This window comes from Cercospora kikuchii (assembly GCF_019650295.1).
Source record: "Cercospora kikuchii DNA, contig_00001, whole genome shotgun sequence".
Lineage (NCBI taxonomy): Eukaryota > Fungi > Ascomycota > Dothideomycetes > Mycosphaerellales > Mycosphaerellaceae > Cercospora > Cercospora kikuchii.
Genome location: NW_025408582.1, coordinates 5,721,692 through 5,749,624, shown reverse-complemented (window position 1 = coordinate 5,749,624; position 27,933 = coordinate 5,721,692). Strand labels below are relative to the sequence as shown.

The following is a 27,933-nucleotide window of genomic DNA, read 5'->3' as shown; positions in this document are numbered from 1 at the left end:
AGATGTGAACGAAACTTCGCAGTCTGACAGCCGTCTGAAGCATGGGATCTAGTCCATCTCGGTCATTTTCGTGGTGGGATTCCCATGTGACCTTTGGTGCTACTGCTTCTGCCGATACCCTCGCAGCTCTGCCTATGCTCGCTCACAGCTCAGCGGAAAATCGAGAAGCTCCCCTTGCACTCGACCAGCTGGGAGGACAGATCGCAGATCTCACCGGACTGAGCTCTCTGCACTCCGCCGACCCGGCTCGTTTGCCAGGTGCTGAGCTTCGCACGTTTGCTGTATTGAATATGTCTCTGCAGAGCCTTCATGGGAAAGGACAACGCACGAGTCTCGACAAGACTGTCAAACAATAGCAGCCAACACAAGGTAACAATCTGGCCCTCTCGGTTCGAGGTTCAACATCGACACCGCACATAAACTGTCCAATAAACTCCGTACAGCACGAAATGTCAAGAACATAGCTGAACTTCATACCATTCTACTTCACTACCTCCCAGCACACCCACACAACCACCCCCTCCACCACCCTCCCCTCCCCTTCCTCTCCCTCTCAACCTCCTCAATCTCCCTAATCCCCTTCCCATCACCACCACTACCATTCCCACCACAAATACTATCCCTCCTCAACAACGACCCAAAAGAATTCCTCGGATCAGGCGTCGGAGCAAATGAAGGAGAAGTAATTGTCGTTCTTGTCGTAGTCGTCTCATCTGACCAGCGGGATTTATATCTCTCGTTGCTGGAGTAAATTGATGTCGGGGAAGTGTATGCAGCAGTAGTAGTTGAAGATGAAGATGTCGTGGTGCATCGACTACTCCTCGCACTGCCACCATTCGCGTGTGAGCTCGGTGGCGAGCTCATGTTGAATGCTGAAGGCGATGGCAAAATCCTAAGCGGAACACTAGGTTTTCGTTGGCGATTTGCCAATCGTGCTTGAAAGGAATTGATACTATCATTTCGTGTTCGGATCGATGATGAAATGCTCTCTTTTCGTGGACGATATGTCGTTTCTGGTGGGGAGTTGACACTGCTGCTCGCTAGACTTGTGGGAGGCGAACTCAGATCTTTCAGTGTCAAAGGCAGAGGGAAATTCTCAGAATGGAGTGTAGGAAGTGGTTGTCGACGCGGAGGCGTGACGTCTCGGATTACGGGAAACAAAGTGTAACCTCTTGTCAATGTCGCCGAAGGTCTAGAAGGCTGAGTAGATGGTGGCGAGATGGGGATTAAAGGTTGTTGATCAGCTTGGTTTTTTGTTGCGGCTCGAGGGCGTGTTCTTGGTAGCACGATGGCTGTTGACTTGGAAGAAGGTAGATTTGTGCATGGTGTTGGAGTCGCTTGTAATCCAAAATCGAATTGCTCGATTGCAGGATCAAGTTTTGGGGTCGGAGGTGGTGGAAGCACAGGGCTTGCGATTCCAGGAGAGGGCCCTCGCATGTAGTAATCTAATATTCCTATTGAAATTTCGGATTGTCGAGGAGACGGCGAAGTTTTGTTATGGCGGTCTTGTTGTTGTTGTTGTTGCTGTCCTGCTGAGAACTTGGAAGTACATGACATTGTTGGACTGTCGTAGGTCCGTAGCGATTGAGTTCTGCTGTACGAATCTACGTTCTCTTTTTGTGAATTTGATGTGTTTCCGCTAGCACTCTTCATTTTCCCACTCTGCTTCGAAGCGACCTTCAACGACTTAGGTCGCAAAGCACGTTCATTGTTCATCGTTGACGACGGCCGCGCGCTTTCACGTCGAGAGTCAACTCGTGCGGGCTGCGTCGTAGAGTCCTGCGTCAAGAGTTGGAGGTCTTCTGAATATGATCCCATGGTCGCCATATGTGGTCGACCTCGTTAGAGCAAGCGAAATAGACACGATCGAAGAGGAACACAACAACCTACTCAGAAAGCGCGACGATCTACATCCTGATATTCCAACTCAGAGGAACGCCACTGGGACGGACGTGAGGGTGGAATGTACCCGTCAACAGAAAGCCAGGGAGTCCCAAGCACCAGGTGAGGTGAGGAGAGAGCAAAAGGTCAGCCACACAAGTGGGTGTGAAGAAAGCTTGCGATCGAGACTTTCAACTTGGCCGCAGCTCGATGACCTGCATAGGATTCTACGCATTGCTCGTACGTGAGTGGTTCTTGAGGGACAGAGGGAGCTCCTGAGCCTATCAGACTTGGGAAGTTTCTCCATGGGGTCCACAGGGCTGGGGACGCAAGGGGGAATGTGGACAGAATTCTGCATTGCTGAGCATGCGCAAGACATGGAGAGTGTGTAAACAAAACACATGGATCGTGATTCGCATGTGGCCATGCGCATCGCACAAAGTTGTTGCTCTCGATCATTTTCATTGCAACTGGAATCTGGATGATTGTGAGCATGTGTATTGGAAGTTTCGAATCGCAGTTCTCAATCCACAGCGCAAGGCGCATATTCTCCTTCGAACATTCGCGTCAGGGACAGTGGCGACAGGAACAGACTGTCTTCACACCTGCGTAAGACCCGAAGTCCTGGTTCTCCTTCTGTCTGGAATTCTGTCCCCAGCGTTTGCTCCAATGCAACATAACGTACCATCGTCAAAAGTTACTGATCCAAATACCTTCAAGCTCAAGAGTTCTCCTCAAAAGCAGCCTGCAAATCCAGCATCTGTCCACCTTGCGTACCAGTGAAAAGCTCACTCCCTTCAAACGTCGACTCCTCTTCTGCCCCATCCACAGCGCCGCTGGCTGCTTCTTTCGAAGGAGTTTTAAAAGGCTTCAGCGAGCCTCGATTGCCATTCGTCCCAGCAAGTGGCTGTCGACCCATACTTTGTCTCACGCCCGTGCTTGACCTCGTCAATCTTCCGCCGCCTACACTCGCTCGTGGTTTCGCAGTCGTCGTCAACGGCGCGGCAAACGACAAAGACTTTCGCGGTTTCTGCCTCTTAGGCGTGGGACCGCTTTTGTCTTCTTGCGATGAGTCTCGATTCCAGATTGAAGATTGATCGATGTTCGAGATTGACAGGTCCATGTCTTCGGCAGAGATATGTGAGTAATCGTCGGGCTGTGTCTGAGTTTGCTGCGCCATAGACTCTCGCGAGCGATGCGGCAAGCTGCCACGAGATTGGCTCTTGTTGATGCCCATTGCCGCCATCAAGTTGGCACGCATCGACTCTGCTTCGGCGATCTGTTGGTCTCTCTCCTGACATTTGCGCTGATATCTTTCGACTCTCTTCTTCAGATCCGATATCTTCGTATCGCGGCTTTCGATCTCGGCCGCCTTGGATTCGGCGAGATCGCTGCATTCCAGCTGCGCTTCTGCGAGCTCTCGGTGCAACTTGTCGCTTGTTGCCTGCAATTCCTCCGCCAGGTTGGCTCGCTCGCGTTCTTTCTGTTCCACCGCAGCATACAGCTTCTGGGTCTCATGTTCGAGTTCTGCCCTGATCTCGTCACGCTCTGTCTGGCACAATCTTAAGTCTTCTCTGAGTTCAGACAGCAGACGAAGCTTCTCTGCATCATCACTGCTCGTTGATCGAAGCTGCTCTTCAAGATTTTTGTTTGTAGTCTTCAGGCTGTTGATCTGGGCTCCCATCCCGCTGACTTCACGTTCAAGCTCGACCACACGACGATCGCTGCTCGACAGGCGTTCTTGAAGCTGTTCCCGCTCAGTCTCGGCCTCGTCGAGACCAAGCTCAAAGTTCGAGACCTTCGCTACGAGCTCGTTGTATTTTGACTTCCACTTCGTAGCCTCCTCTTCGGCATCTTCCAATGCCTCTTGCTTCGAGGCTACATGTGCTGCAGCATCCAGTTCAGCCCTCTGCTTGGCAGTTTTCATTTCGGCCAGCTGTTGTTGAGCTTCCACTCGCGATCGTCGAAGTGTTTCCTCCAGACTGGAAATTCGCTCAAGGAGTTCGGCATTTTGTCTCAATGCATCACGAAGGTCGTTGGCCCTTGTCTGCTCCTCTTCTTCGAGTGATCTGACTTGCGACAGTGAGTCGACATACTTCGCCTCAATCTCTTCGAAAGCGCTTGTGAGAGCTGTATTGTGTTCTTCAAGTATGCGCACTTTCTCCTGTTCTTCTCGCAATGGCTTCTCGACATTCTCACATCGAGCTTCGAGGTTCGCACAAGCCTTTGCGAATAAGCGCTTCACCGCGTCCTGCTCCACATTTGCTCGCGCCTTGAAGTGAGTATCCACCGCCTCTCTCCAGTCAAATTGGGCATCTGAATCCTCTGACAGGTCCAAGCCTTCCAAACTCACAGCTTCTCTGTCATTTTGGCGTCTGTGCATGCAGTCGACATCGCCACGAGCTGAAAGTGCATGCAAATTGAGCAAGACCGTCATGGCAGGAGCACTGAATGATGCGCCTTGCGATGCTCGCAACAGTAGGTTGCTGATCTGGTGTGCTAATCTTGATCGAGCTCTTCGCAATGCTTTGTGGCACCAGCCTCCGCTTTGGTCATGGCGAGGCTCAGCCTCGTACAGAAGTTCATGCAGGCTCTGCAACTTCTGCAGAAATCGAGAGTCACCTAGTGCTTCCACGATCTGATGACTGGTAATTCTTTGGCAGCTGACAATCGCCTCTGTATCTGCAATAGTCTTGGTCACTGCATCCGCACCTGCTGCGAGAGCTGCAGAGTCTATTCGAGTCGCGAACTCGATAGCGTTGTCAAGTAGAATACCAATCGGTGCTCTTGTCAGCACTCCAGAGAATAAGGCGCTGTCGTCGATATGCGGACACAAAGTGTGTATCTGGTGCAGCTGCTCCGGTTCCAGAAACGTCAACTCCAAGCTCTCCAGAACAGGATGTGGTAAACTATCCAGCTCGCACAGCTTTCCAACGAAACGCAGGGCCAGTGTCTTGATGCGGTGCTCAATGTCTCCAGCACAAAGTCGTTCCTGCAACTTGCGAACCATTCCAGTATTCGCCATAGCCCAGATTTTCCGGATGTCCAAAGGTATAGCCGCAATGATCTCGTTCGCCAGTACCAACGCCTTGACCTTTTCAGGCGTACAGTCGTTCGGGGTGGCCTTTGCTGCCAGATATGCTGATAAAACCACCAATTGAATGCTCTTCTGAGCCTTCGTCCCAGTGAAAAATTGCTGCATGGCCTCCGACTTCCAGCGTGAAGATACAGGCGTGCTTGCCAGAAAGTCTTGTGTATTGTACGAGCTCGACGTCAAGCGGAATTCCGGGTCCGTAGATGCACAAACCAAGTTCATGATAGACAAGCAGTACAAACTCAAGCAGCCGTCAGGCGTGCTAGAGCTATTCTTCAGAATCTCCAGAATTTGGTCTTCAAATCGCGACATCGTCTCGCTGCTGAGAACTCCGAGCAGTAGACTCCCAGTCCCAGAGAGAATGAGGTATATGGGTTGAATAGTGGTTGGACATGGCCTCTTCGCAGCTTCTTCAACGAGCTGAACAAATAGTGTCTGCGCTTCGGCTGGCAACGCCACTGTATCCGGCAATGGCAGCGAGAGCAACGCAACGCTCGCTCTGAAACATTTCGAATTGTCCTTGCCAGACGTAATCGCACGAGCTACTGCGCTGTGTAGCAAAGTTGGCTCCTGCCGCAAGAGCGCGTTCCGACACGCCGCATTGAATGAGAATTTCGTGATGATATCCAGAACATATGTCCACTGCTGTAGTCCTTCAAGAAGGCAAGATGCAAGTGTTTCGATCAGGCAGGGTTTCGCAGCGGCCCATTGCGCAATGTCGGCATCGCTGCATTTCTCGGTGATGCGATGTAGCGTCCTGAGCTGACTCGGGTATGGCGATGAGGTGATTCTGTCGACTTCCGCCACCAGGCTCTCGTACTGCGCCATGTCCAGGAGGGTGCTGTACTTTCACTGTCGTTGTCGCGACATGCTGTGCTGTGCGGGCTGCAGTCGAAGAAGTGTCAGCTCGCTTGGCGGGCCGGTTGGCGCGGCGACCAAGGCAACTGCCTCAAAGTGGGTCTATACCACGATTTAAGCTTTTCTTACTAGTCCGACGTGCTAAGTTGATAGAAATTCTCTGCGACGGCCGGGATGACCTGAAGGGATAGAGGAGGTTTCTCATTACTTCCTTCTACTTAATCATACATATGCCATGCGCTGTGCTCTCAAGCCTACACGCGGTATCGAAATCTGAACGCTATGCGTCGTAATCGTTCCACATCATATGCCACGTTCCATATGCCAGTCGTACATCGTTCATAATAATAGGGCCTCCCGCCGTCCAAGCGTCCCAGGATTGCTCAAATCTCCTTACATCTGCTTGTTGCGGCTCCTCCTCACCAACCGCCGATCTTGAACTCCTGCATCATCAGCGTCGGCAGGACAGAAGGGGGCAGCTTTGCGCTCGGGTCATGCAAGACAACCCCGGTCTGCGTCGTAGTGGAGTCATGTCGCTCAAGCATGTGAAAGGAGTCACCTGCGTCAAGGGTCCTGGGTGTGCTGAGACATCCTAGATTGGGTTTGATGCCATCACGATGCCAGTCTGCAGTAGGCAAACGGCAGTCGAGATGGTTACCAGTTTCGGCCTCGATCTTCTTAGCCAAGATGGCCATCTGGAGCTCCCATCTCCAGCGGATCTTTCTTCGCTTTTGTTCGAGTGTGTCGTTGAGTTTCGCGAGTTCGCCATTGCACAATCGCTCCAGCTCAAGCTCCGCTTTCCGTTGCTGGCGCTTCAGATCCTAGAATATGTCAGCAAAAGTACAATGCCGGATCGGACGCAGATACACACCTGAAGTGCTCTGTCTTGCCGTGACGCTCGAAGCCGAAGCCTTCTATTTTGCTCACCGCGCAAGACGTTGATTGCACTTTCGTGCCTGACTTGCATCGAGTCTCTGTGCCACCTCGCCTTCTCTAATTCAGCAAGGTCTTGCTCTGTGACAGTCCGATCATGTGCTTCACCAGTACTGTACGTTCCGGCGCAGTACGCTTCCATGTGCTTTAAGGCGGTCGCATTGTCGCGTCGTTCTTTCTCCTGAGCCTCCCTCAAATCAGACTCTGCCTTGACTTGCTTGTCTTCCGCATCACTTGTGGCGAATGCATGCTGCTCCTGCATCTCTTCGACTGCTGCCTCGTGCGTGGAAAGCATAGTCTGTCGCAGCGTCTCGTGTTTGGCTAGAAGTTCCTCACCTTGCTTTGATGCCCAGCCCAGCAAGCGATCCCTTTGCTCTGTCTGTCCAAGATGAAGAAGCTTGTAGTCTTCACGAGCTATCGCTTGGTTGAAATATTCATGGGCCTCCAAAGACAGTGGCGCAATGCTAGCATCGTCGGATAGTGTGTGGCTATCGCGATCGCCACATCTGATGGCAGCCGCGGTATGGACAGAGTTGCGACGCGAGCTACTCATCGATGGGCTCATCGACAGCGCGTCGTCCCATTGCTCTAGCTTTACCAGCAATGCGCTCTGTTCTTCTTGCGTCATCACACGTTCCACCAGGCTGCCTGGCACAGGCCTCCCGCAACAGCTCGGAACCGCTCCTGTCTCGGACTCTATCGCTGTCTTGACAGTATTGCGCAATGCCTGCGTGCACAGACGATGACCGCATGTCAGTCGGTGGACAGCACGCCTCTGATTCAACGGGTCATCCGGGCAGTGGGGGCACTTGTTTCCGCCTGCGGCGAGAGAGTTCGATCGATGGCGACGTAACAGATTAATGCCACGAAGCTTGCGGAGATGCCTTCTCGGTGACAGATCTGGCGACGCAGGTTGTGAAAGTGGCAGGAACAATGATTGACGAGTTGACGATGCTGGCGAGAAAGACAGTGACTTGGGCCCATCCGGCACTCCGCGTGAGATGAAACTGTCGTAGTCTCTGAACGATAGCGATGCGCGAGAATGCCGTTGGTGTCCCTCGTGAGAGAGATAATCCTTGGAGGCCTCCGAGAAGGTCGAGACTAGGCCCGTCGAGTAGGAGGTCCGTGAATCGATGGATTCAGACCGACGAGAGTCGTCCGAGCAATATGTCCTAAATGGCTGCTTGATGTCTGCCACATGCTCCGCTTCAATGTCCAGCCCAAGTTCTTTCGCGTCTGCCTTCAAACGCTCATCCAGCTCATCTTCTGTCTCCACATCCACCTTCAGCAGTTCCAACAGATAGGCCAAGTCTTGTTCGACCATCTCTTAGCATCATCGGCAGGTCGTCCAGCGCGCGTGAGTAGCCCAAGGGAGATTCCGGTTTGCGCTTCTTGTGTGTCAGAGGTAGATGCCCTCTGTCTCCTTGCACCACTCGCTCCGGTCGGTGACAAATGGCCCCTCGATAATCGTAATGTCGCACAGCGTCTGTGGCACAACCACACTCAAACCTCCTCGGCCTGCGCCTGTGAAAGAAGGACAATGAACCACCACAGCTCGGTGCTCGCACGACAGCAGCAGGAGTATTCGTAGACCCGGGCCAGGAGGGAAATGGAGATGTGAAGTCCGTCTTACACCGGCAAGTTCTAGCAGGGTTGAACGTCAGAGACGACTCCCAGGATGCGCCAACTGCTCCTGGACGCCAGCGGCAGTCCGCCAAACGGCGGGTGATCGTCCTGCAGCTCCTGTGCCTCTTCTGTCGGGAGGATCACCGTCGTCGAACTCTCCGAGCTAAAGTGCTGCACGTTCGCTTGTCTGTTGCGCATCAGGAATGGCGGTGGTGCGCCGTCAAGCGTCCGACTCGTATCGCAATCCGATCCTGTGTTTCATCACCCCCAGTACAGGTCTGGCCAGCAACAGCAGAACCATTGCCAGGTTCACCTCGAAGGCACCACGGCGATTTGGCGCACCCTTCCCTTGGTTGGTCTTGCAAGCAGCGGCGGTGATGACAGCGCGCCCGCGCATTTTGCCTTTTCCGCCCTTCGGCTTCCTCCATCCTCCTTCTGCACTACTGCAGCCAATGTGCAGCGCGGCTTGACTTACACCAGAGCCTGGGACGCTGACATAACCCTTTCATGCACACCATAGCGCGGCACAAGCTCCTATTCCGGCACGTATCACGAACTGGTACCTCCTCCCTACCTCTGGTACCGCCGCTTCGCTTACGCGCCTCCGCCTGTCTGCAATAGGCACGGAGGGAAAGCCAGCATCGACCGCGAAAAGCTACGACGAGGTGGAAGACACAAGTGCCGCCGACGACTCGCGGCTCTGGGACTGCTGAGTCCACACTTGCCCCAAGAAGCAATACAGCAGCAGAATGGCGATGCGGCCGCAAAGCGCTGCGGCGGCGTCGCTCCACCGTGAGCGCCCCGCGGCCTCCGCTCGAGGACTGCATGACCAGTGAGTACGAATTGTACGACGGCACAGGAAAAGCCCTAGGTCGACTGGTGTCATGATTTTGCATGCTGCGCGCGGCCGGCCAAGCTGTTGCTCTGATCTTGCGCATCTGCCCAACTGCTGGTGACATCCGCTTTTCGGTGCCGAGCATCAGCAGCCAGCGAAGCAAGTTTGTTGAAGCCGTGCAGAACGCTGCCCGCCAACCACACCTCGTCCACTCACTCAGGCAATCTCATCTGGTGGCTACCGCCACCTTCAGCCAATCTGCTCGGGGTCTCCGCCTCATTACCTCCTTCACAGCCATGTAAAGGGCCCCGGTTGGACCCCGTGACGAGGAAGCTTTCTGCAGCTGTGCGGCGTGAAAAAGTACTCCAGCATCTCGACAGCTTGTGCCGCCCCGTCGGGAGCACTTGCATACCTTGGCGGGTTGTTGGTCTTCGCCAGGCGATCAATTCTGACAACAGGCCTTCCAATCCACGGCCCACGTAGCAAGCGCAGTGTACGCAGCTAGGCCACCACTCGGGACTGACCAGCGCCTAATATGCCAAGTAGACGAGCTAACGCAAGAAATACAAGTAGCGCCTTGCGCAATGAAGTGGCTTACGACTTACCAGCAGTAGGATCATGTGGCTTCTTTCCAGCGCCCGATCAGATCGGGGAAGCAATTCCAACCTGCAATTGTGCACAGTATGCCTCGTAGCTCGCCGACAGTCTGCCTTCCGAGTGCTGTATCGATTTCGTGCGATCGCATGCTACTGCGATTTTGAGGTCAGTCCGGTCGTCAGTCCCATGGCTCGCGCACAGAGTCACAACTGCGCACATGACAGCTTCAAAAGAGGCACAAATGCAGAAGGCAAGTATCAACATACGAAGACTCTTCTTGGAAAGCACTGCGCAAGACATTTGGCTGTGCCTCACTCCACGAACGTCACCGAGTCAGCTGTGCAGGAAGCGGATGTCTCGACGCCGGCCCCGCGCCACAAACTCGCTTCCAACTTCAAGCCCTCGAATTCGTGGTGATCAATGATGATGATCTCACCGACTACGATCGCAAATGAAGATCAGGAGAGTAACACAGATTTCGAGCTCAATGGTTCAGTCGTGGGAGTCGCCGTGGTGTAGGAATTCACATGGACTCATCTTCTATTCTCCACCCGTCTCCGGATGGGCTTCGCAGTGCGCTATGATCGATCAACAGGACCGGCAGGTGAGTACCAAGTCCCGAATTCTTTCGTGCATCCGAGTGATCCTTTGGTCGTCTCTTCTTGGTTCACACTTTCTTGGTTGACACCTGCAGCCATACTGTTTATTCACCTCCTCGCTGCGACCCCACAACCTTCAAGGCTATCGAAAACATCGGGGAACGATTGTTTCCGTGGCGATAGGAAATGTGCCGCCATGGTCTTGCACAAGTGGAAACTCCGACGCAAGTGTCGTCCTAGTCACCGCCAATGTGTATTGTGTCGTGGCATGCTCGCTGTTGGACGGTGGTCGTGCCTTCTCATTGATCAGACCGACCACGACTGGGCTCCGATCTACTCATTCAACGCACCAGTATGCGTTGCGAGGAAATTGAGAGCTCTACTGGATCTCACAATAGGTCGATCGCAGCTTGGCAGCTGTACACCCTACGATGCGTGAGAGTGCATGGCGCAGCCCGTTCACAAATGCAGACATATAGAGCATCACCGTGCACAACAAACTAGCTCGGACGCATTATAAGACTGCATCGTGTTGCTTTCGCCATTCATGGACATGTCGACTACTTATGGACAGCTCTCGCCCCGGTCTTTGGCAGCACCATTTGGGCGAGGGTTGACCACACCATAACATGGCAAACTCGTCAACAATCCTCCTACTGTTGCTGACAGCAAACGTTGCTGTCATATATCACAGCGATGCTGCTACTTGACCAACTTTCGTCTTTATGAGTCTTACAACAGATCGAAATGACCTCTCAAGAGGAGGACAAGAGGGAATTTGCAAGCTCAATGCTTGCAGAGACGCCAAAAGCCAAGAAAGTCAGACCAGCTCGCAGAGAGACAATGGACGAAAACGTTGTGATCTATGACCACACAGAATACTATTCAGCAGGCTTGCGACGTGGCAGTACGGTCCCGAAGCACACTTTAATCACTCGAGAAGTTTCGCCGCGTCTTCCAAGCAGGTTTCTTAATGTTGTCGACGATCCTACTGACGAAGATTATACGCCATCTTCGAAGAAGCTGCCACCCTCGCGACGTATCCTTGCCGCAGGCATATCTGACAATGCTACTCTGAACCCCAACGAAGACTCGCCAGTTCCAGCACTAGTGCGGGAGAACAGCAACAGATCCATTGGCCGAGGAGTACCTGCTTTGCGCACCAGCCACAATCTCCGCCCAAAGCCACACTGGCTCAGTCGTCGGAACGATAACTCTGATCCGGATGGCAGTGTCTACGACACCGGCCTCTGCAAGGACGATTGCGCAGACCCAGCGACCGAAGAAATGCTTCACTGCGATGGAGATGTATGCTATGCAGGTGGTGGATTGTTCCACTTACACTGTGTCTAGTAGGTCATCATGTGCCACCTCGAAACCCGAATTTGGTAGTCGACAGTTGTATCACAGCTTTACTACTGCTCCTCCACTGTCTGATGGAAGGAAGTGGTTCTGTTTTATTTGCCGAGATGCGCTCAATTCTGGGAAGAGCAGCCGCGGACTTGTCCAGTGACGAAGATATGGCCCAGAAGAAAAGGGATGGCAAAGGCAAGGGAAGTAGACTTGGCGATGGTCTGGCATGGGAAATGAAGAAGTGATCGATCGAATTTGGTCGGCAGCGACGTTGCCTCCTGTTCAACACATGTGTTGCATTCACGCTCCCGTCATCGCTTGAAGCGTTCCGATTCCACGGGCAAAAGTTGGATCGGGCAGCAATAGCTCACGTACTTTTGACTCCGCTGTGATGTCTCATCATTTCTGCTGCAGTAGGGGGTAGATCTCGAGACTAGGCTGATATGAGCCTCTCCAGAAAACAATAGACCATTGTCGCGTCAGCAGTGAAAACATGGTGCAATCAATGCCTAGGCAACAGCATTCTGGGGTAAGCTTAACGATCACGCTTCCCCTGCAGCATTGCAAAACCAGCTCCAAATGCTACCACCTGATGATCCTCCCAAGTAGATCGCAACCTGCATATCTCCGCAGCAGACTGTCTCACTCAAACGAGCTCGCCAACGGCTCCAGCTCCGCCATGCCGACGCGCTCAATCTACCTCGCGAAATATCGAACCAGCAGTCGAGAACGCGCGCACTTCGCCGTCTTCATTCCCAATGCACAAGATGACAGACAAGATCTCAGTCAAACTTTCAAATCTCATGAAGCGAAAGGAACCATAATCCAAGTCATCGGCGAGCCATTAATGAGCGGCTATATTTTGGAGTTCAAGCGCAACTACGAATGCAGCACCGATCCAGCTTTGGAGATTCTCAAGTATTTGGGCAGTGTGGAAGGTATTTATCTGTTCGAGCCCGAGTCAGTAGAACTCGTTCAAGAAAGCACGCCTCGTTCACAGCTGGAGCGTGAAGCACAGAAGATTCCGCCTCCGAGAAAAGGACAGGATGTTCGGGCGCCGATTGATGGGGTGAGTGAAAATGTTGTGGACTATGAGACGTGGACTAATTGAAGTGTTCCTGTAGGTCAATACCAGGAGGTGTCAGGAATGGACGACTGAGTTCGTTACGCATCTTGCGGATTTGGGGATGATCGAGAGAGACGCGATTGATCGTGTTCAGAGCGAGCGAGATACGCCAACGTATGGGATATTTGGATACTGAGTTGTTGTTGTCTGTCCACATTCCGCGTCCTCTTTTAAGTCGCGCAGCTGCGGTTGTGACCTGGTATTGACATTCTGTCACCGTGTGTCACCGCGCAATGGTCGCATGAAGAAAAGCACAGCAGCAATTTGGAGGCATAAGCTTGAGCGCAGTGCTCGGTCTCATCGAACGTCGTGTAGATGTGACTCTGCAACTCCTTTGTCGGAGATGAGTCGCGCGGAGCTTGCGGTGTTACGACTAGGGTTGCAATCACAAATCCTGTGATCAGGCGCTAACCAAATTAGGAAAGGCTAGGATCACTGTCATAAAGGGTACCCGTAATCATAATAAGCCCCAAAGGGGTAAAAAGCGGGGCAAAATCGTCTCTGCGTCGGACCTTCGAAGCTCCGACACCCCCTCGGAGAAGGGGTCTGACCAATGGTCGCGGAATCACGTGACATAACGCGCCTCGACCAATCAGATGACGTCATTTGTGATGCCAAGGAATCACGTATCAATAACAACATTTTGCTCGATTTGATGTCATAAACTCAACCCTAGTTACGACCCTCACAAGACGCGACTACCCCTGCTCGGAGATTCGGAGGTGCGGAGAAACCAAGTCCGAGCAGCGGTTCCATTCCGAACTCCAATCACATCCCGTCCGAGCTTGCCGTTGGAAAGCATTCTGCCAGAGTTCTTAGAAATGGTCAACAACGTACCACTTTCATCCCAGGCTTTCAACTGCGCGGCCCAGGCATCAGCCGGTGGGCAAGGCACTCGTTGCGGACTAGGTGGGCATCCGTAGTCGGTTCGAAATGGGCAGGCATGTCGGACATGCCAGGTACAAGAGTAGGCCAGATGTCGACTCTTATCAGATCCATCTTTCTCATCTCCATCTGATTATTTCACTATCAATATGACTGCTGCACTTAGGAATGTCATCGTTGTTGGCGGCTCATATGTGGGTCTTGTAGGTGTCAACAGCCTGAAGAGAAATGGTCTCCACTGCTGACACAAGCGAACAGAATACCGCCCGAGAGCTCATGAGCATCCTGCCACAGACTCATCGTGTTCTCCTGATCGAGCCTCATACCCACTTCAATCACATATTCACATTTGTGAGTTTGTTCAGCCATCTCACTCAGTTTCTAGACTGACTTCGGATCCAGCCTCGCTTTGCCATTCTCTCAGGGCACGAACACAAAGCCTTCGTGCCGTACACTGGCGTTTTCCCGTCCTCCTCTCGTCACAGACATGTCGCTGCACGAGCAACAGAAGTCCACTCCAACCATGTGCAGATCGACAACAGATGGGAAGGCTCGCAGAGTATTCCTTTCGATCATCTCGTTCTCGCCACTGGCACACACTTATCTGCGCCGTCGATGATGCCGCACAACGATTCTACATCCTCGATCGACTATCTCCAATCTTATCAAACACAGCTCCGAAATTCTCGTGCGGTCACCATTATCGGTGGCGGAGCTGTAGGAGTTCAGATGGCTCTCGATCTCAAGGAGCTGTATCCGGAGAAAGAAGCCACGGTCGTTCATTCACGAGATCGTCTAATGCAGAATTTTCACCCTAAGCTCCATGAAATCATCAGCGACGCGTTTCAGGAGAAGGGGATCAATCTCATCACAAGTACGCGCGCGAAGCTTCCTCCGAACGGAGCATTCCCCAATAACGGACAACTATTCGAGGTCGAATTCACGAACGGCCAGCAGCCCATCTCCGCAGACTTCGTCATTCCGGCGACAGGGCAGAAACCAAACAACTACCTTGTATCAAGTCTCCCGTCATCGACAACGGACAGCCTTGTGAACCCGACGAACGGTTTCTTGCGAATCCGGAAGACTCTTCAGCTCCAAGATCCCGCATACGATCACATCTTCGCCGTTGGTGACATCGCAGATACTGGTCTTCACAAGGCTGCAAGACCCGGTGGCGCACAGGCAAAGGCCGTGGCCAAGAATGTGTTGAGCATGATCGAAGGACGACAACCGGAAGCAAAATTCGAACACAGCGTTCGAGCCATACATTTGAGTTTGGGCTTGGTCAGTGAAGATCACCCAGTACTACGCTGTGAATGCTTTGCTAACCAGAGTGCCGTCGAACAGAAGCGCAACATCATATTCCGCAATCCAAATGAGGCCGAAGGGCAGACGGAGCCGGTAGTCATGGAGAAATTCGAGTAAGTCTGCCGCAGGACCTTATCATTACACGGTCTCAAAGGAATCGTGGCTAACTCCATCATCGCAGTGGTCGAGAAGATATGGGAGTCGAGGGAATGTGGGATAGGTTGAATGTTTCTCTTGCTCAATTACAGACGCCGAAGACGAAGTGGGAGGACACAGAAATCCGGGCTGAACTGTGAGAGAACGTATCTGTGTGTTAGAAAGCTAATATCATTAGATGCACTTCGCTGTGCAGCAATCTAATAAAGTGACAATCATCATCAAACCCATGCAATTGCGAGAACACCAAGCCTTGCAGTGTAGTAGAATGTTGCGAGTGCATCTCGTCCCGGAACGCTTGGAGGATTCAGCTGCATGAGCCGTCTGTCCACTTGCTGCCGAAATACGAAGCACCAATCAGAGACGGCGCTTCTGTTACGCAGGATTCCAAGACCGATCATCAACTCCACAAAGTTCAATCGCCAACGGTGATAATTCTATGCCAGTGCGAAGCAAACGGAATTTTGTCAGAATCTGGACTTCCCAAAATGTTGTTGCCTGGGTCGCCGGAGCCATGTCGCCAGCTACAAATACAGCGCCCGCCCCAATGCTGGAAGTCACAGGCGCTTTCCGCGACTCGTACTTGTCTCGGGAGGGGACGTCAATGTCTGGCTGCATCTGCTGAAGCGCGCGGTACTATGCAAAGCTGCATGAAGCAAAATCATCTTCTCCTTCGAATGCACAATGGCCATCAGATCATCTGCCAAAGGCGTGCCAAGCTTCAATGATAACGCAAGCCTGAGATCAATCCCGGTGTCCACGCTTTCGGACCTACAAGACGATGACCTACCACCTCCCACATACGGCGACTCATATGGCAAACTCAGTGGAGAGAAAGACGGCCTCGGAACTACAGCCTATACCACGGAGGATGGTCGCGTCAATATTCGCATCAATCAATTGAACAGACGTCTCTCGCAGGTCTTTATTCCTGCTCTGCGTGAAGAGGTACAGAACACGCAAGATACCTCTCCGCCTCCTCCACCCTACATACCGGAGTCCTTAGGAGGCCACGATGGAGTACCGCCTCCACCAATGAGCATCGTCATTCACATCGTCGGCTCTCGTGGAGATGTACAACCATTCGTTGCCCTTGGTAAAGTGTTGAAGAACACATACGGTCACCGTGTGCGCCTGGCGACTCATCCGGTCTTCAAAAAATTTGTGCTGGAGAACGGGTTGGAATTCTTCAGCATCGGAGGCGATCCATCTCGGCTTATGGCATTCATGGTCAAGAACCCCAGCCTTATGCCAAGCTTTCGCAGTGTTGCGGACGGAGACATTAAGCAGCAGAGGAAGATTGTCAGCCAATATATCCAAGGATGCTGGCGATCATGTTACGAGGCAGGTGACGGTATGGGATGTATGCCTTCGGACGATGACATGCCTGCCGCTTCCGACCACGACCACCGCGAAGCCCGACCGAAACCGTTCGTCGCCGACTGCATCGTTGCCAACCCTCCAAGCTTTGCTCATGTTCACTGTGCTGAGAAATTGGGTTGTCCACTCCACATCATGTTCACCATGCCGTACTCCGCGACCCAAGCCTTTCCGCATCCTTTGGCCAACATTCAGTCCAACGCCGACCCTCACTTGACTAACTACATGAGCTATGCCATGATGGAACTTTTGTCATGGCAGGGCCTGGGCGACATTATTAATCGATTTCGAGCAAAGTGCCTAGGACTGGACCCAATAAGCCGTATGTGGGCTCCTGGAATGCTGCAGCGACTAAAGGTCCCACACACATACTGCTGGTCGCCAGCTCTTGTTAACAAGCCGAAGGATTGGGGCCCGCACATCAACATTGCCGGATTCTATTTGCTCGACTCGGTCAGCTACGAGCCACCTCCCGATCTCAAAGCATTCCTTGCAGGTGGTCCAACTCCAATATACATAGGCTTCGGGAGCATCGTCTTGGAGGATCCTGCTGCTATGACAAAGCTGGTTTTGGAGGCTGCAAGAATTACAGGGCAACGTGTTCTCCTCTCGAGAGGATGGGGAGACATTGGAGGCGACAATATACCGGACAACATCTTCTTACTTGGCAACGTGCCGCATGACTGGCTGTTTAAACACGTATCGTGTGTCGTTCACCACGGCGGCGCAGGGACTACGGCCGCGGGCATCAGTGCGGGTCGCTCGACTGTTGTCGTGCCATTCTTCGGCGATCAACCATTTTGGGGTTCAATGATTGCACGCGCAGGCGCTGGTCCTGATCCAATTCCATTCAAGCTACTCACAGCAGCCAAGCTTGCCACTGCTATCGAAATATGTTTGAAACCGGAAAGTCTGAATCGTGCCAAAGAGCTCGCACAGAAAATCGCTTCAGAGAACGGAGTTCATACTGGAGCACAATCCTTTCATCAGTTCCTTGGAGTTGACCGACTCCGATGCACTCTTATCCCATCTCAGACAGCCGCGTGGCGTGTAAGGCGTACCAAAGTCAGGCTTAGTACTTTGGCAGCCTGCACTCTGGTAAATGCAAATCTGCTGGATCCCAAAGACCTGAAGCTGTTCAGGGCACAAGAGTACGAGACTGATAGAGGTGCTACAGACCCAATCTCTGGTCCATTCTTTGCAGCTTGTGGGGCATTCAGCAGTATGGCTATGGGTCTTGCGGATGTTCCGTCCGAGACAGCAAAAGCACTCAAGATGCCTTTCAGGAGCACTCAGCGAACGCATGATCTTGATACAGACCCTTCCCACTCATCCGATGAGGTGCAAATATCCACCAACAGGTCGGATCACGAGTCTATCAGGTCACACAATCAAGCAAGTAACGCCCAGCCGGAGAGCCCAAGACGCCATGCCAACGATGTCCAGGCGTCAGAGTCACCGAGAGACCAGGACATGTTGCGTCAAAGCTTCCCTCATTCAAGCAAAGGCGCTGGACGTTTTGCTAAAGCTCTTGTGCAATCGCCTATGGACCTCTCAATGACCATCACCAGAGGTTTTCATAACATGCCAAAGCTCTGGAACGATGATACCGTGCGCCCCTCCACAAAAGTCTCGGACTTCTCGTCCGGTGCTCGAGCAGCAGGGAAGAACTTCGGGCTCGGTTGGTACGATGGGGTTACAGGCTTGGTCACTCAGCCATGGAGAGGTGCGCAGAAAGACGGCGCTGTGGGCTTTGTCAAAGGAATCGGAAAAGGCATGGGAGGATTCGTTGCCAAGTCGGGCGCGGGCAGCGTTGGAATACTGGGCTACACGATGAAAGGTCTGCACAAAGAGGTGCAACTTCTGTTCGCAAGCAATGTCGACAGTCATATCGCTGCTTCGAGAACATCTCAGGGCTATGAGGAGTGGTTGCAGTGCTCTGAGGCTGAGAAACGGGATGTCATCGACAAATGGAAGTTGATTCAGAAGTATTTGAAGCGGAAAGGCCGTGACGAAGAAATGATTCGAGACCTCTTAGCTGCTCGTGCAAAGAGTGACCACCGGGATGAGGTAGGTGAACCAACTATGAGGTTTACAAGGACAGAGAGCAACGAGACCACCAGCCAAATTTCCGAGAGGTCGTCGTCGTTCGCAGCAAGCACTCCAAGGACTTCTGAGAATTCGCTTCGAGCAATTAGCTCAACCGGACACGAACATCGGTGCAACAATCACATATCGCTTACTGACGCAGAGAGCGATGCATCCCTGCAACAAACGTTTCACTCGCCTGCAGCGCTGTCTCTTGCTCAGGACCAAGCAGCCTTCAATCAAGACTCCACTCGACAGGATCAGGACTTCGATGATGAAGCTGCAGAGACGGAACGCTACATCGAGAATTTAGCAAAAAGATCGATGGCCCCGAGCAGGAGGAGACTGGGCACATATTTACACTCAGCACACCAATCCAGTCGTAGTGGAGACTGCAGTCGACGTGACTTTGGGGACGAACGAACAATATACCAGCCGGATGCAAAGACGTTGGAGGAGAAGACAGAAGAAGATATTGTGCTTGAGTATGTCAAGAAGCAAAGCCTTCTGGAAACTCTGCATCACGAACGGAATCCAAATCGTGCTGGCCAGTCGACAGTCGAAGCTGAGGATGAAGCACTGCGAAGGGCAATAGAGCTAAGCTTGCAAGAACAAAATTCGGGCACATTAGCATCTGCCAGAGGTTGATACCACGATGTAGAATGTTGTCACAAGTCCATATATGGATATCGATGAAGGATATCAATGTAGTTGCTTGGGAACTTAGACTGCCGTTTCCACGTTCATTTATGTTAGTTGATCCTGCAGGATCAAAACCCGCCAGACGGAAAGGGGGAACAATTGGCCGACAGGCAACAACAGCTTCAACCTCATTCCTCAGCGTCGGAGTTGCCAAAACCATTGACCATACGGGCCTGTGCCCACTTCATGTTCAACAGACGCACGACTGACGAGCACCGGAGAAAATGCGGCCGAGGGGAACATTGGATTTGACCAGGCTCCACCATACTCGATGAGTACAAGATATGAGGCAAAGGTACCAATCTTGCCTCTTCGACCACTCAGCTCGTCGAAAGCGATCCTATCTGCATCATGCATACGAAGCGATGCTCAGTCAATCGTCAGTAAGAAGACCAGAGAAAGCAAGCCCAAGTCCAGGGGCGGATGTGTCACTTGCAAAGAACGAAGGGTAAGGCTCGCTCATTCGTACAGAGAAAGTACTACGAGTTGAGCTTACAGTGTACCCCAGATCAAGTGCGATGAAGGTCGACCATCTTGCACCAAATGTCTCGGCTCTGGACGACAATGCGAAGGATACACATCACCACTCCCGAGGAGAGCCAATAACCATGCCTCGAAAGCATCTTCAAGTCCAGTGAAAGGACTCGTTTCATCATCATTGGAAGTCTCAGAGCACGAGCTCAGAGCTCTGGAGTTCTTTTGCGTGAAGACAGCGCCTGATCTTGGCATGTATTTCGACAATCAGTTCTGGAGATCATTGCTTGTGCAAGCCAGCCTGGTTGAGCCCGCGCTCGCTCATGCTGTTGCGGCAGTGGGCGTGTTTGCTGAACAGCGCGCGGGACTATGTGACAACGAGCAGCGCAAGCTGAAGACCTCGACTGAGCATATGGCTCTTGCCACTTACAACAAATCGATCACACAAGTTGCAAAACTTCCTGTATCTGCAAAAGACAACACAGAAGTCATACTGTTGGCGTGTATCTTGTACATTTGCGTCGAGTTCCTGCGCGGCAACGAAGAAGAGGCAATTCGGCACTTCAATGGAGGCATGGCTATTATTGCAAGTCTCATGCGTCGCAACATTGGCTCTTCCGCTGCGGACGGAACGATCGATCGAATCAGAAGCACCAGCATCCTGACGTTTTTCAATCGTCTGGAAATGCTGGCCGCGCTGTTCGGCAACGATTCGCCGTGGCCATACGCAGTCACGCTCCAAGAGAGCATCCCGGACACCTTCAACTTCATGGGTGAAGCTCGTGACAGCCTAGTTCACCTCATGAATCTGTCCCTTCGATTTATTCGCAGTATTGGTCTTGCCAAGTATGACCCTTTATTCCATGCCAATTCCCACAACACATCCGGTGAACAACAGGACTTACTCCACCATCTGGAACTTTGGCGCTCTCGTTTCTCCGCTTACCAGGCTCGACACGCATCTGATCTAAGCCCGACAGACTTGTACGCTTGCAATGTCCTCGAAATACAACAACTCGTCGCAAAAGTCTGGATAGGAACGACAATGGAACCGTTCGAATGTGCACACGACGAGCACATGCCAGCATTTGAAGCGATCATCACGCTCGCAGAGCAACTTTCTACCATGGTCGATAGCACCAAAAGTCAGCACGAACGTGCACGATACAACAATACCTTTATTCTTGACACAGAGATCGTTGGACCCCTACACTGGGTCAGCATAAAATGTCGTGACCCGAGCTTACGTCGACGAGCAATCGCCGTCTTGCGTGGGACAAATCGTCGAGAAGGGAAGTGGGATTCCAGAATGTCGGTTGCAGTTGCGGAACGCGTGATGGCTATCGAGGAGGAGGGACTTCTTCGTGGAGATCTGCCGAGCGAGGAGGCGAGGGTGCATATTGTAAGCATTAAGAGCGATGCAGGCTTGGGGCCTTCGAGGCATGAACTTACGTTCTTCACGAGGCCTGATGGTGTGCACGGGGATTGGAAAGTTTGGCAAGAAGTCTTGGTGTCGAAAGTGCAATGAGAGTCGATTCAGGTCATCAATGGACGCTCATTTGGTGATGGCATTTCTATTCTCAGCCAATACATGACGGGTGGCTCATGTCATAAGTTTTCATTCAATCTATTCGCTGTCATCACATCATCGACAGTTGTAATTTTCCACTGGACGTAACCTACACGTAGCCCTTGAGAACGGCAGCCTCAGCATTCAAAATAGAGCTACCCGCTGCACCAATGACTGTGTTGTGCGACAGAGCCACAAATTTGATATCAAATATTCCGCTCTCGTCCTCCCGCACTCTTCCCACCGAAACAGCATACCCGCGATCCAGTTCGCGATCCAATCGTGGCTGAGGGCGGTCTGGCTGGTCGTCGTCAAACAACGCGATGGCGTTCGACGGAGCAGAAGGGCATCCCAATTTCTGCGCGTCCGAAACGTATTCTCTCAAAGCAGCCTTGACCTCTTGCACGCTCGGCGGAGGCTGCTTCGCGAACTTGAGGGAAACACAAGCCATGTGTCCATCCAGCACTGGCACGCGATTGCATGCTGCAGATATGCGGAGCTCGCTTTGTTCCACGAATTCAGTGTTCCCCTCATTGATGCCACCCAGGATCTTTCTCGCTTCTGTTTCCAGCTTGTCTTCTTCACCACTGATGAAGGGTACGACGTTGTCGATAATGTCCATGCTACTGACTCCTGGGTATCCTGCACCAGAAACTGCTTGCATTGTGACAACGGAAACGGTATTGATCTCGCCGAACCGAGCTTGTAGGGCTGCAAATGGGATGACAATGCCAATAACGGCGCAGTTGGAGTTGCAGACCAAGAAGCCCTTCTCGAGGGAGAAGTGTTGTCGTTGGTGAGGAATGAGGTTGAGATGTGGGAGGTTCACCGTAGGGACAACGAGAGGCACGATCGGGTTGCGGCGGTAGTTTTTGGCGTTGGAGAAGGTGGGGATGTTTGCCTTGAGAAAGGCCATTTCTGAGAGGGGGTGTGAGTCTGCGATGCGTAAAGTTTGTGATCAGGTTGAAAATACCCGTATCTTCTGCCACGTCGCTGTCCAGACCGGAGAACACAATATCGACCTCATCCTTGAACTCCTCTGGCGTGCAATTCTTCACAACTAATTCGCCCAACTGCTTGGACATGGGTGTAGCCTGCTTCCACTTGACAGCATCTTTGTACTGCTTTCCCGCCGATCGCGGAGAGGCTCCAACAGCGGTGAGCTTGAAGTGAGGGTGGAGGGCGAGAAGAAGGATAAATCGCTGTCCTACACTACCCGTTGCGCCCAAAACACCTGCATGACACAGCTCTCATCAGTATTGCTGCAGGTTATATTGTCTAGCGAAGGGGGACTCACTGACCACACCGTTTGGCTGGGAACTTGGATCCGTCGGTGGCCATCCTGACTTCGAGAGCGTAGCCTTGCGAATGAACTACTTGTTTGGCTGTTTCCATCGAAAGGAAAGAAGTCGGAGAGGTGCAGTTATAGCCCTTGACTCAATGGCAAGCGAGCAAGGGAAATTGTCGGAAAAGATGGAGAATGCCTGTCGTGTGACGCATTGCCCCGCTATCGGACCGTTATTCTCAATCAATATTTGACTGAACATTTGAATGCTGCAATCTTGCCGCTCTCGACCGCACCTCGCTCTTCAACCTTCCGACATCCGCCGCGAACACTGCTGAGCACCGAGCTGGAGCAGCAGCAATATACCAGAGAAGACCTCACCCACGCCGCGTCTCGATTCGAGTATCCATTGTCGGGAGCGCCCGACAACTTCCTCCTACGATTTGCCCCGATGCAGAGTCTTTCCTACAAAGTCCGATAACCCTGTGAACTGCTCAGCCAGATCAGTGCTTCCTACTGCCAGCTAGGGACCGTCTCCGACTTCTTCGGCGAGCCGCACTCACATTGGAGGCGCATCTGATCAGACTTTCGCTTAACTCGAAGCTCATTGACCTCCATCTACCTTGGCACGCAACGCACCGTTTGCTTGCGGTCAAATCCCGGCGCAGCCATGGCCGATTCTTCTCGCGGACGTGCCATCGAGACATGTCAGGTGTATTCAGCTCTGCTCGACGTGCTGTTTGCACTGGGCTGCCGCAGGCCAAGTGCCAAGAATCTGCTATACAAAGTCTACTTTGCTGTTCACGAATGACCTTCTGTTCTCTGCCAGGAATCTGCATGTGTCAAGAGCCGCTTCACGAACCCGCATCATGACTGCTGATGTGTGGCGCCTGGATCGCTGATCATGAGCGTCACAATTAGCTGTACAGAAGTTATCTTGGTCAATGGCCAAGCGAACAGTCAGATTACCAGGCCATCGACCATGGTTATAGAATACCCGAACGGATTGCGCTGAGCCGAGAAATGTGTGCCCCAAGCGCTCGCACTGCCTATACCGTGGAGGCAATCAACAAGCCTTCCTCAGAAGCGGTGCTCCTGGTGTCCACGGTTTAGTGAACATGTTCGAGGTCTTCAGCTCCTCACAGGACGCCACCAAGAGTGATTGTTGCCGAATCCAGACGCTGCCAAGTACTCAGCAGTGGGATACTCCGTGGGCCTCTTGGGCGGAACCTCCCATGCTCATGCAAAGCTCTGTATGCTATCAGCTGTGTGCGGAAGCGCCACTCTTCTCCCGTCTTGCTATGGCTGGCTGAGAAGTGACGCTTCCACTTCCCAACAGAACGCTACACGGAACGACTGAGGTCACCTATGGAGCTTACCAAGTACTGAGCCATGAGACACTCCGCAGATGTCTTACCGCTCGACATATGTTCGATTGTGGCTTGGACTATCATCAGCTGTATGCAGAAGCGCCACTCCACGCCAATGTTTTCATGGCTAGCTGAGATATGAAGGTCTCTTGCCTTGGGTCACACGCGCGGCCAGTATAATAGACGTGTCAAGCGTCACTTCGTGCTCCTCTTGACAGCCCCAGATCAGTTTGATATACCCCCCATCGTCAGTCTCGTCTATCTGCGCATCACCTACATTCCGCTGTGGCAATGAGTATCTCCGATGCTATTAAAAAAGTCGAAGCCCTTGATGGGCTTGTTCGCCAGGGAACCGGGGACAGTAAGTCGATACTGATGCACACAGGAAGCCTTCTTTCTGATGGAAGCAGCACAAAGGACTATGAACAATATCTCGCAGCAGCTCAACAACACCATCGAGTCGGCTAGGAACTCGGTTATAAAGGAGCTTGAGTCTGCTGTGCTAACACCACTGTCTTCCACCGATACGCGCATTACCGATACGAGCAAAAGAGTTGAAGCACTTGATGCGCTCATCCGTCAAGGCACTGGGGACAGTAAGTCGAAGTGAACACACACAGAAAGCTCTTGTTCTAATAGCAGCAGCGCAAAGGACTGTAAACAATGTCTCGCAGCAACTGAACAGCGCTATCGAGTCGGTCAGAACCTCTATCATTGAGGAGCTTGAGTCTACTGTGCTAAAGCCTCTATCTTCTACCGACTTACGCATCGCCGATGCGAGCAAAAAGGTCGAAGTTCTTGACGGACTTATTCGTCAGGGAACTGTGGATAGTAAGTGATGATCGATTGCACAATATGCCCTCGTCCTTGTTCTGATAGAAGTAGCACAAAGGACTGTGAACGGTGTTTTGCAGCAACTGAATAACACTATCGAGTCCGCCAAAACCTCGATCATCGACGAGTTCAAATCCACTGCACTACAGTCACTATCTCACATCAACGACTTTGAAAGATTCTGCAAGCTAGCAAGTCCGTTAGTCGAACCCGGGGCGACCCTGCCCATCGGTCATTCTCTTGGCCTTAACGCGCTGGTACCAAGTGCTGGAGACACGATTCAAGTCGCAGACAACGTACTCAAGATCAATGAAGCAGCTCACATCACCCCTCGCTGGTTGGTCCGCTACAAGGACGAAGGAAAATCAGACTGGACCGATGCCCGAGCTGCGGGTAGCATACAAGAGCAAGGTGCTCATTTTCAAGTCCTGAATGGAAGCTTGTAAGGCACTTGCATGTCTTTCCATTGCCTTACTGATCGTCTGCAGCACCTCACTTTTCTTCGAGATACTCCCATGGCCAGAGTCATCAACTGTTGAAGGCTCACCAAGCGCCAAAACAAGGCAATTTCAGGTTTCCCTCAAGGTTAGGCCGTGGTGGCCCGGCGTTGAATCCGTGCAGGCAGTCGATGTAGGCAAAGTCGAGTTCTCTGTGCCATCTTGGCAATCTGTGCTTGGTTCGCTACCAAAAGGCGAATCATCCATTCCGATCAGAGCGTTGAACGGAGCTACGAGCGACTTCCATCATCTTCGAGACCTCTTCGATCTGAAGCTCGACAATCCAGGCCCGAGTCTTGGGCAGCCGTCTGTTCTATCTTTGCTCCCCAAGGATAAGAGCCTGGATGGCAGTCAGCGTGTTGAAAGTATTCTCCATGCTGCACCAGATATACATTTTCAGGTAACATCAATCCAGCTTGTGTTCCTCAAACGCTGACAATTGCAGGCCGCACTGGACGTTGGTGCACCAGTGCAAGGCGTTCTCAACAGCATTGTCAACGCTGCGAAATCTTTGTTCGGTATGATGATTCCCACAAATTGTAGCTCATCTTACTGACTGTACGAAGGCGGTTCAGCTGCTGCAGGCGCATCTGCTGTTGTCGCTAACACTGCCCTTGAAGTTTCCAAGGTGCTGACCGGTGCCATGAATATACCAATAGCTGTAGATTTCAGTCAGTACTTTCTGTCTTCGATGAGCTGACGCGAATCGCTGATGGTATCAAGATGGTCAGTCTATTGCGAAGACACTGAAGCCGATGGGTGACCTTCCGTTATCCAACCTGGCCAGAATGCCATCCACCTCAAAGATTGCCGGGATCTTGCCTTTAGGAAAGCTGCTCACAAGCGTATGCAATCCTATTGATCCAACTTCTGGTCGTATGCTGACAGCTCCACCAGATCAAAATGTCCCCAGAAGACATTGTACCTACGCCAGTATCTGGCAAAACCCAGTTTGTGACAAAGCACCTCAATGCAGGATGTGGTCTCAGCATTCTCCCCGTCCCCGTCTTTAACTCTCTGGACACATCATATTCAACAAAGAGCATTGATCTGAGCATCAACATACAACCAAAGCTCACTCTGCCAGGCGCCAAGAATCCTATAACGATCAACATCGATCTCGGAAAGATTTCAATTGCCAGGCCCAGTATTGCGCTGCCCCAGGTCATGCTCATGTTCTCTGATGGACTCAGCAGTGCCGTACAATCGGACGTTTTGGTGGCCATGGACCCCGCGACGGGACATCAAAAGCCATCATTGGAAGTGGTACTGACTCCGCTCTATTCCTGCACAGAAGTTCGGCTAACGCAAGTGTTCTATCTAGCTTCTCAAGAGCCTGAATATGCTACTGGATCTGTTGTTGCCACTTCGCTCGCTGTACTCCAGCGAATTGCTGAGTGAAGCTATCTCGGGTAAAAGTGGCACCAACCACTTCGAACAGTTGCTATCGACAACGACCCACATGCTTGCCCGTCTCGAAGCTGCCACAAATGTTACCTTTCTTCCAACAGTATGCTCATATCCATCGGCCAATGCCAATAGATCCACGCATAATCGACAGATGCTACCCTCGAGTTGGTATCTGCCGACAAGGACTGGCCGCAACGTCTCTGCCGCTCTCTATCTAGGCATGACTGAATTGTCCAAATATCGACCCTTCTTGCTCGTTAGCAAAGATAAAGAGACTTCGGCTGATGCAATATCCATGATCTCCTTCGGTGCATCCGGCATGTCTGACCTCGGAACGGCTTCAGTGGCCATTCTTGGAGAAAATGATGCAACTACCGATGCTTTCTACTATTCTTCTGGACAGTCGGGGCCCAAGAGGCTTTTTGGAAGCAACAAGGTCTGGAACGACCGAGTAGCGGGACTGGAATGGTGCCTGCGAGAAGAGAGACATCTGCCCGACTGGGAAGATACGTACAACGCCAAGACCGTTTTTCGCAAGATCTTCTACGTAAGCTATACCGTCCCGAGAGACAGCCACCATCAGTCAATTATCTCATGTTTCATGTTGCTAACATCGAGCAGGAAAATGCCAGCCTGTTCTTGACAGTATCTGTCTGTCTCTTCGAGGTGGATGCAGCAGGAAATCCGGGAAACGTTGCGTGGGAAGGCGGAAGATTTGACATTCGTAAGTGAGCTTTCGTATGATACTCGAAGGTGCGATTCTGACGTGATGTGTACCATGACAGTTAACAAAGGCATTTTCGACATGGTCGCCGACCCGAAAAATCTCGTCCCAGGAAAAATGTATAGTAAGTCATACTTTGCTCCGCACATGATCCACCAGCGAACAATGTTAGAACTGACCAATTCGCGCCATGAACAGAGATGGGCACAAGACGGCAGATCGTTGGACATGATGACCGGATCAATCAAGAAGAGATTTGCTATGATCCCACATCAAACCTCGCGGCTAAGTTCCGGAGCGATGCGGGTGGTAACACAGTGTTTGATGGAACTCAAGTGATGTAGA

At 52.1% G+C, this 27,933-nt stretch overlaps 10 protein-coding genes across 10 annotated transcripts; 7 read left to right on the top strand and 3 right to left on the bottom strand.

Moving 5' to 3' along the window:
• Positions 1-2,602: 2,602 nt before the first annotated feature.
• Positions 2,603-5,803, bottom strand: CKM354_000222600 (uncharacterized protein; the record flags this gene model as incomplete). The annotated part of the gene is made up of 1 exon (XM_044797377.1): positions 2,603-5,803. One exon carries the CDS (start codon positions 5,801-5,803, stop codon positions 2,603-2,605), a length of 3,201 nt encoding a protein of 1,066 aa, XP_044653312.1.
• Positions 5,804-6,252: 449 nt separating this feature from the next.
• On the bottom strand, positions 6,253-8,090 carry CKM354_000222500 (uncharacterized protein; the record flags this gene model as incomplete). Its single annotated transcript, XM_044797376.1, has 2 exons — positions 6,253-6,654; positions 6,705-8,090. 2 exons carry the CDS (start codon positions 8,088-8,090, stop codon positions 6,253-6,255), a joined length of 1,788 nt encoding a protein of 595 aa, XP_044653311.1.
• Positions 8,091-11,170: 3,080 nt separating this feature from the next.
• Positions 11,171-12,021, top strand: CKM354_000222400 (uncharacterized protein; the record flags this gene model as incomplete). Its single annotated transcript, XM_044797375.1, has 3 exons — positions 11,171-11,775; positions 11,834-11,854; positions 11,913-12,021. The coding sequence occupies 3 exons, from the start codon at positions 11,171-11,173 to the stop codon at positions 12,019-12,021; spliced, it is 735 nt and encodes a 244-aa protein (XP_044653310.1).
• Positions 12,022-12,455: 434 nt separating this feature from the next.
• On the top strand, positions 12,456-13,038 carry CKM354_000222300 (uncharacterized protein; the record flags this gene model as incomplete). The annotated part of the gene is made up of 2 exons (XM_044797374.1): positions 12,456-12,845; positions 12,901-13,038. 2 exons carry the CDS (start codon positions 12,456-12,458, stop codon positions 13,036-13,038), a joined length of 528 nt encoding a protein of 175 aa, XP_044653309.1.
• An 898-nt stretch (positions 13,039-13,936) lies between these two features.
• CKM354_000222200 (uncharacterized protein) lies at positions 13,937-15,394 on the top strand (the record flags this gene model as incomplete). The annotated part of the gene is made up of 5 exons (XM_044797373.1): positions 13,937-13,990; positions 14,046-14,138; positions 14,190-15,074; positions 15,138-15,211; positions 15,280-15,394. 5 exons carry the CDS (start codon positions 13,937-13,939, stop codon positions 15,392-15,394), a joined length of 1,221 nt encoding a protein of 406 aa, XP_044653308.1.
• A 544-nt stretch (positions 15,395-15,938) lies between these two features.
• On the top strand, positions 15,939-19,370 carry CKM354_000222100 (uncharacterized protein; the record flags this gene model as incomplete). The annotated part of the gene is made up of 1 exon (XM_044797372.1): positions 15,939-19,370. One exon carries the CDS (start codon positions 15,939-15,941, stop codon positions 19,368-19,370), a length of 3,432 nt encoding a protein of 1,143 aa, XP_044653307.1.
• Positions 19,371-19,789: 419 nt separating this feature from the next.
• Positions 19,790-20,062, top strand: CKM354_000222000 (uncharacterized protein; the record flags this gene model as incomplete). The annotated part of the gene is made up of 2 exons (XM_044797371.1): positions 19,790-19,872; positions 19,933-20,062. 2 exons carry the CDS (start codon positions 19,790-19,792, stop codon positions 20,060-20,062), a joined length of 213 nt encoding a protein of 70 aa, XP_044653306.1.
• Positions 20,063-20,151: 89 nt separating this feature from the next.
• Positions 20,152-21,426, top strand: CKM354_000221900 (uncharacterized protein; the record flags this gene model as incomplete). Its single annotated transcript, XM_044797370.1, has 1 exon — positions 20,152-21,426. One exon carries the CDS (start codon positions 20,152-20,154, stop codon positions 21,424-21,426), a length of 1,275 nt encoding a protein of 424 aa, XP_044653305.1.
• A 151-nt stretch (positions 21,427-21,577) lies between these two features.
• On the bottom strand, positions 21,578-22,863 carry CKM354_000221800 (aspartate-semialdehyde dehydrogenase; the record flags this gene model as incomplete). The annotated part of the gene is made up of 3 exons (XM_044797369.1): positions 21,578-22,386; positions 22,442-22,702; positions 22,770-22,863. 3 exons carry the CDS (start codon positions 22,861-22,863, stop codon positions 21,578-21,580), a joined length of 1,164 nt encoding a protein of 387 aa, XP_044653304.1.
• A 1,681-nt stretch (positions 22,864-24,544) lies between these two features.
• Positions 24,545-27,932, top strand: CKM354_000221700 (uncharacterized protein; the record flags this gene model as incomplete). Its single annotated transcript, XM_044797368.1, has 12 exons — positions 24,545-24,719; positions 24,769-24,954; positions 25,009-25,399; positions 25,446-25,854; positions 25,900-25,972; positions 26,021-26,125; positions 26,178-26,299; positions 26,352-26,720; positions 26,779-27,411; positions 27,486-27,588; positions 27,650-27,712; positions 27,787-27,932. The coding sequence occupies 12 exons, from the start codon at positions 24,545-24,547 to the stop codon at positions 27,930-27,932; spliced, it is 2,775 nt and encodes a 924-aa protein (XP_044653303.1).
• Between the last annotated feature and the right edge of the window lies 1 nt (position 27,933).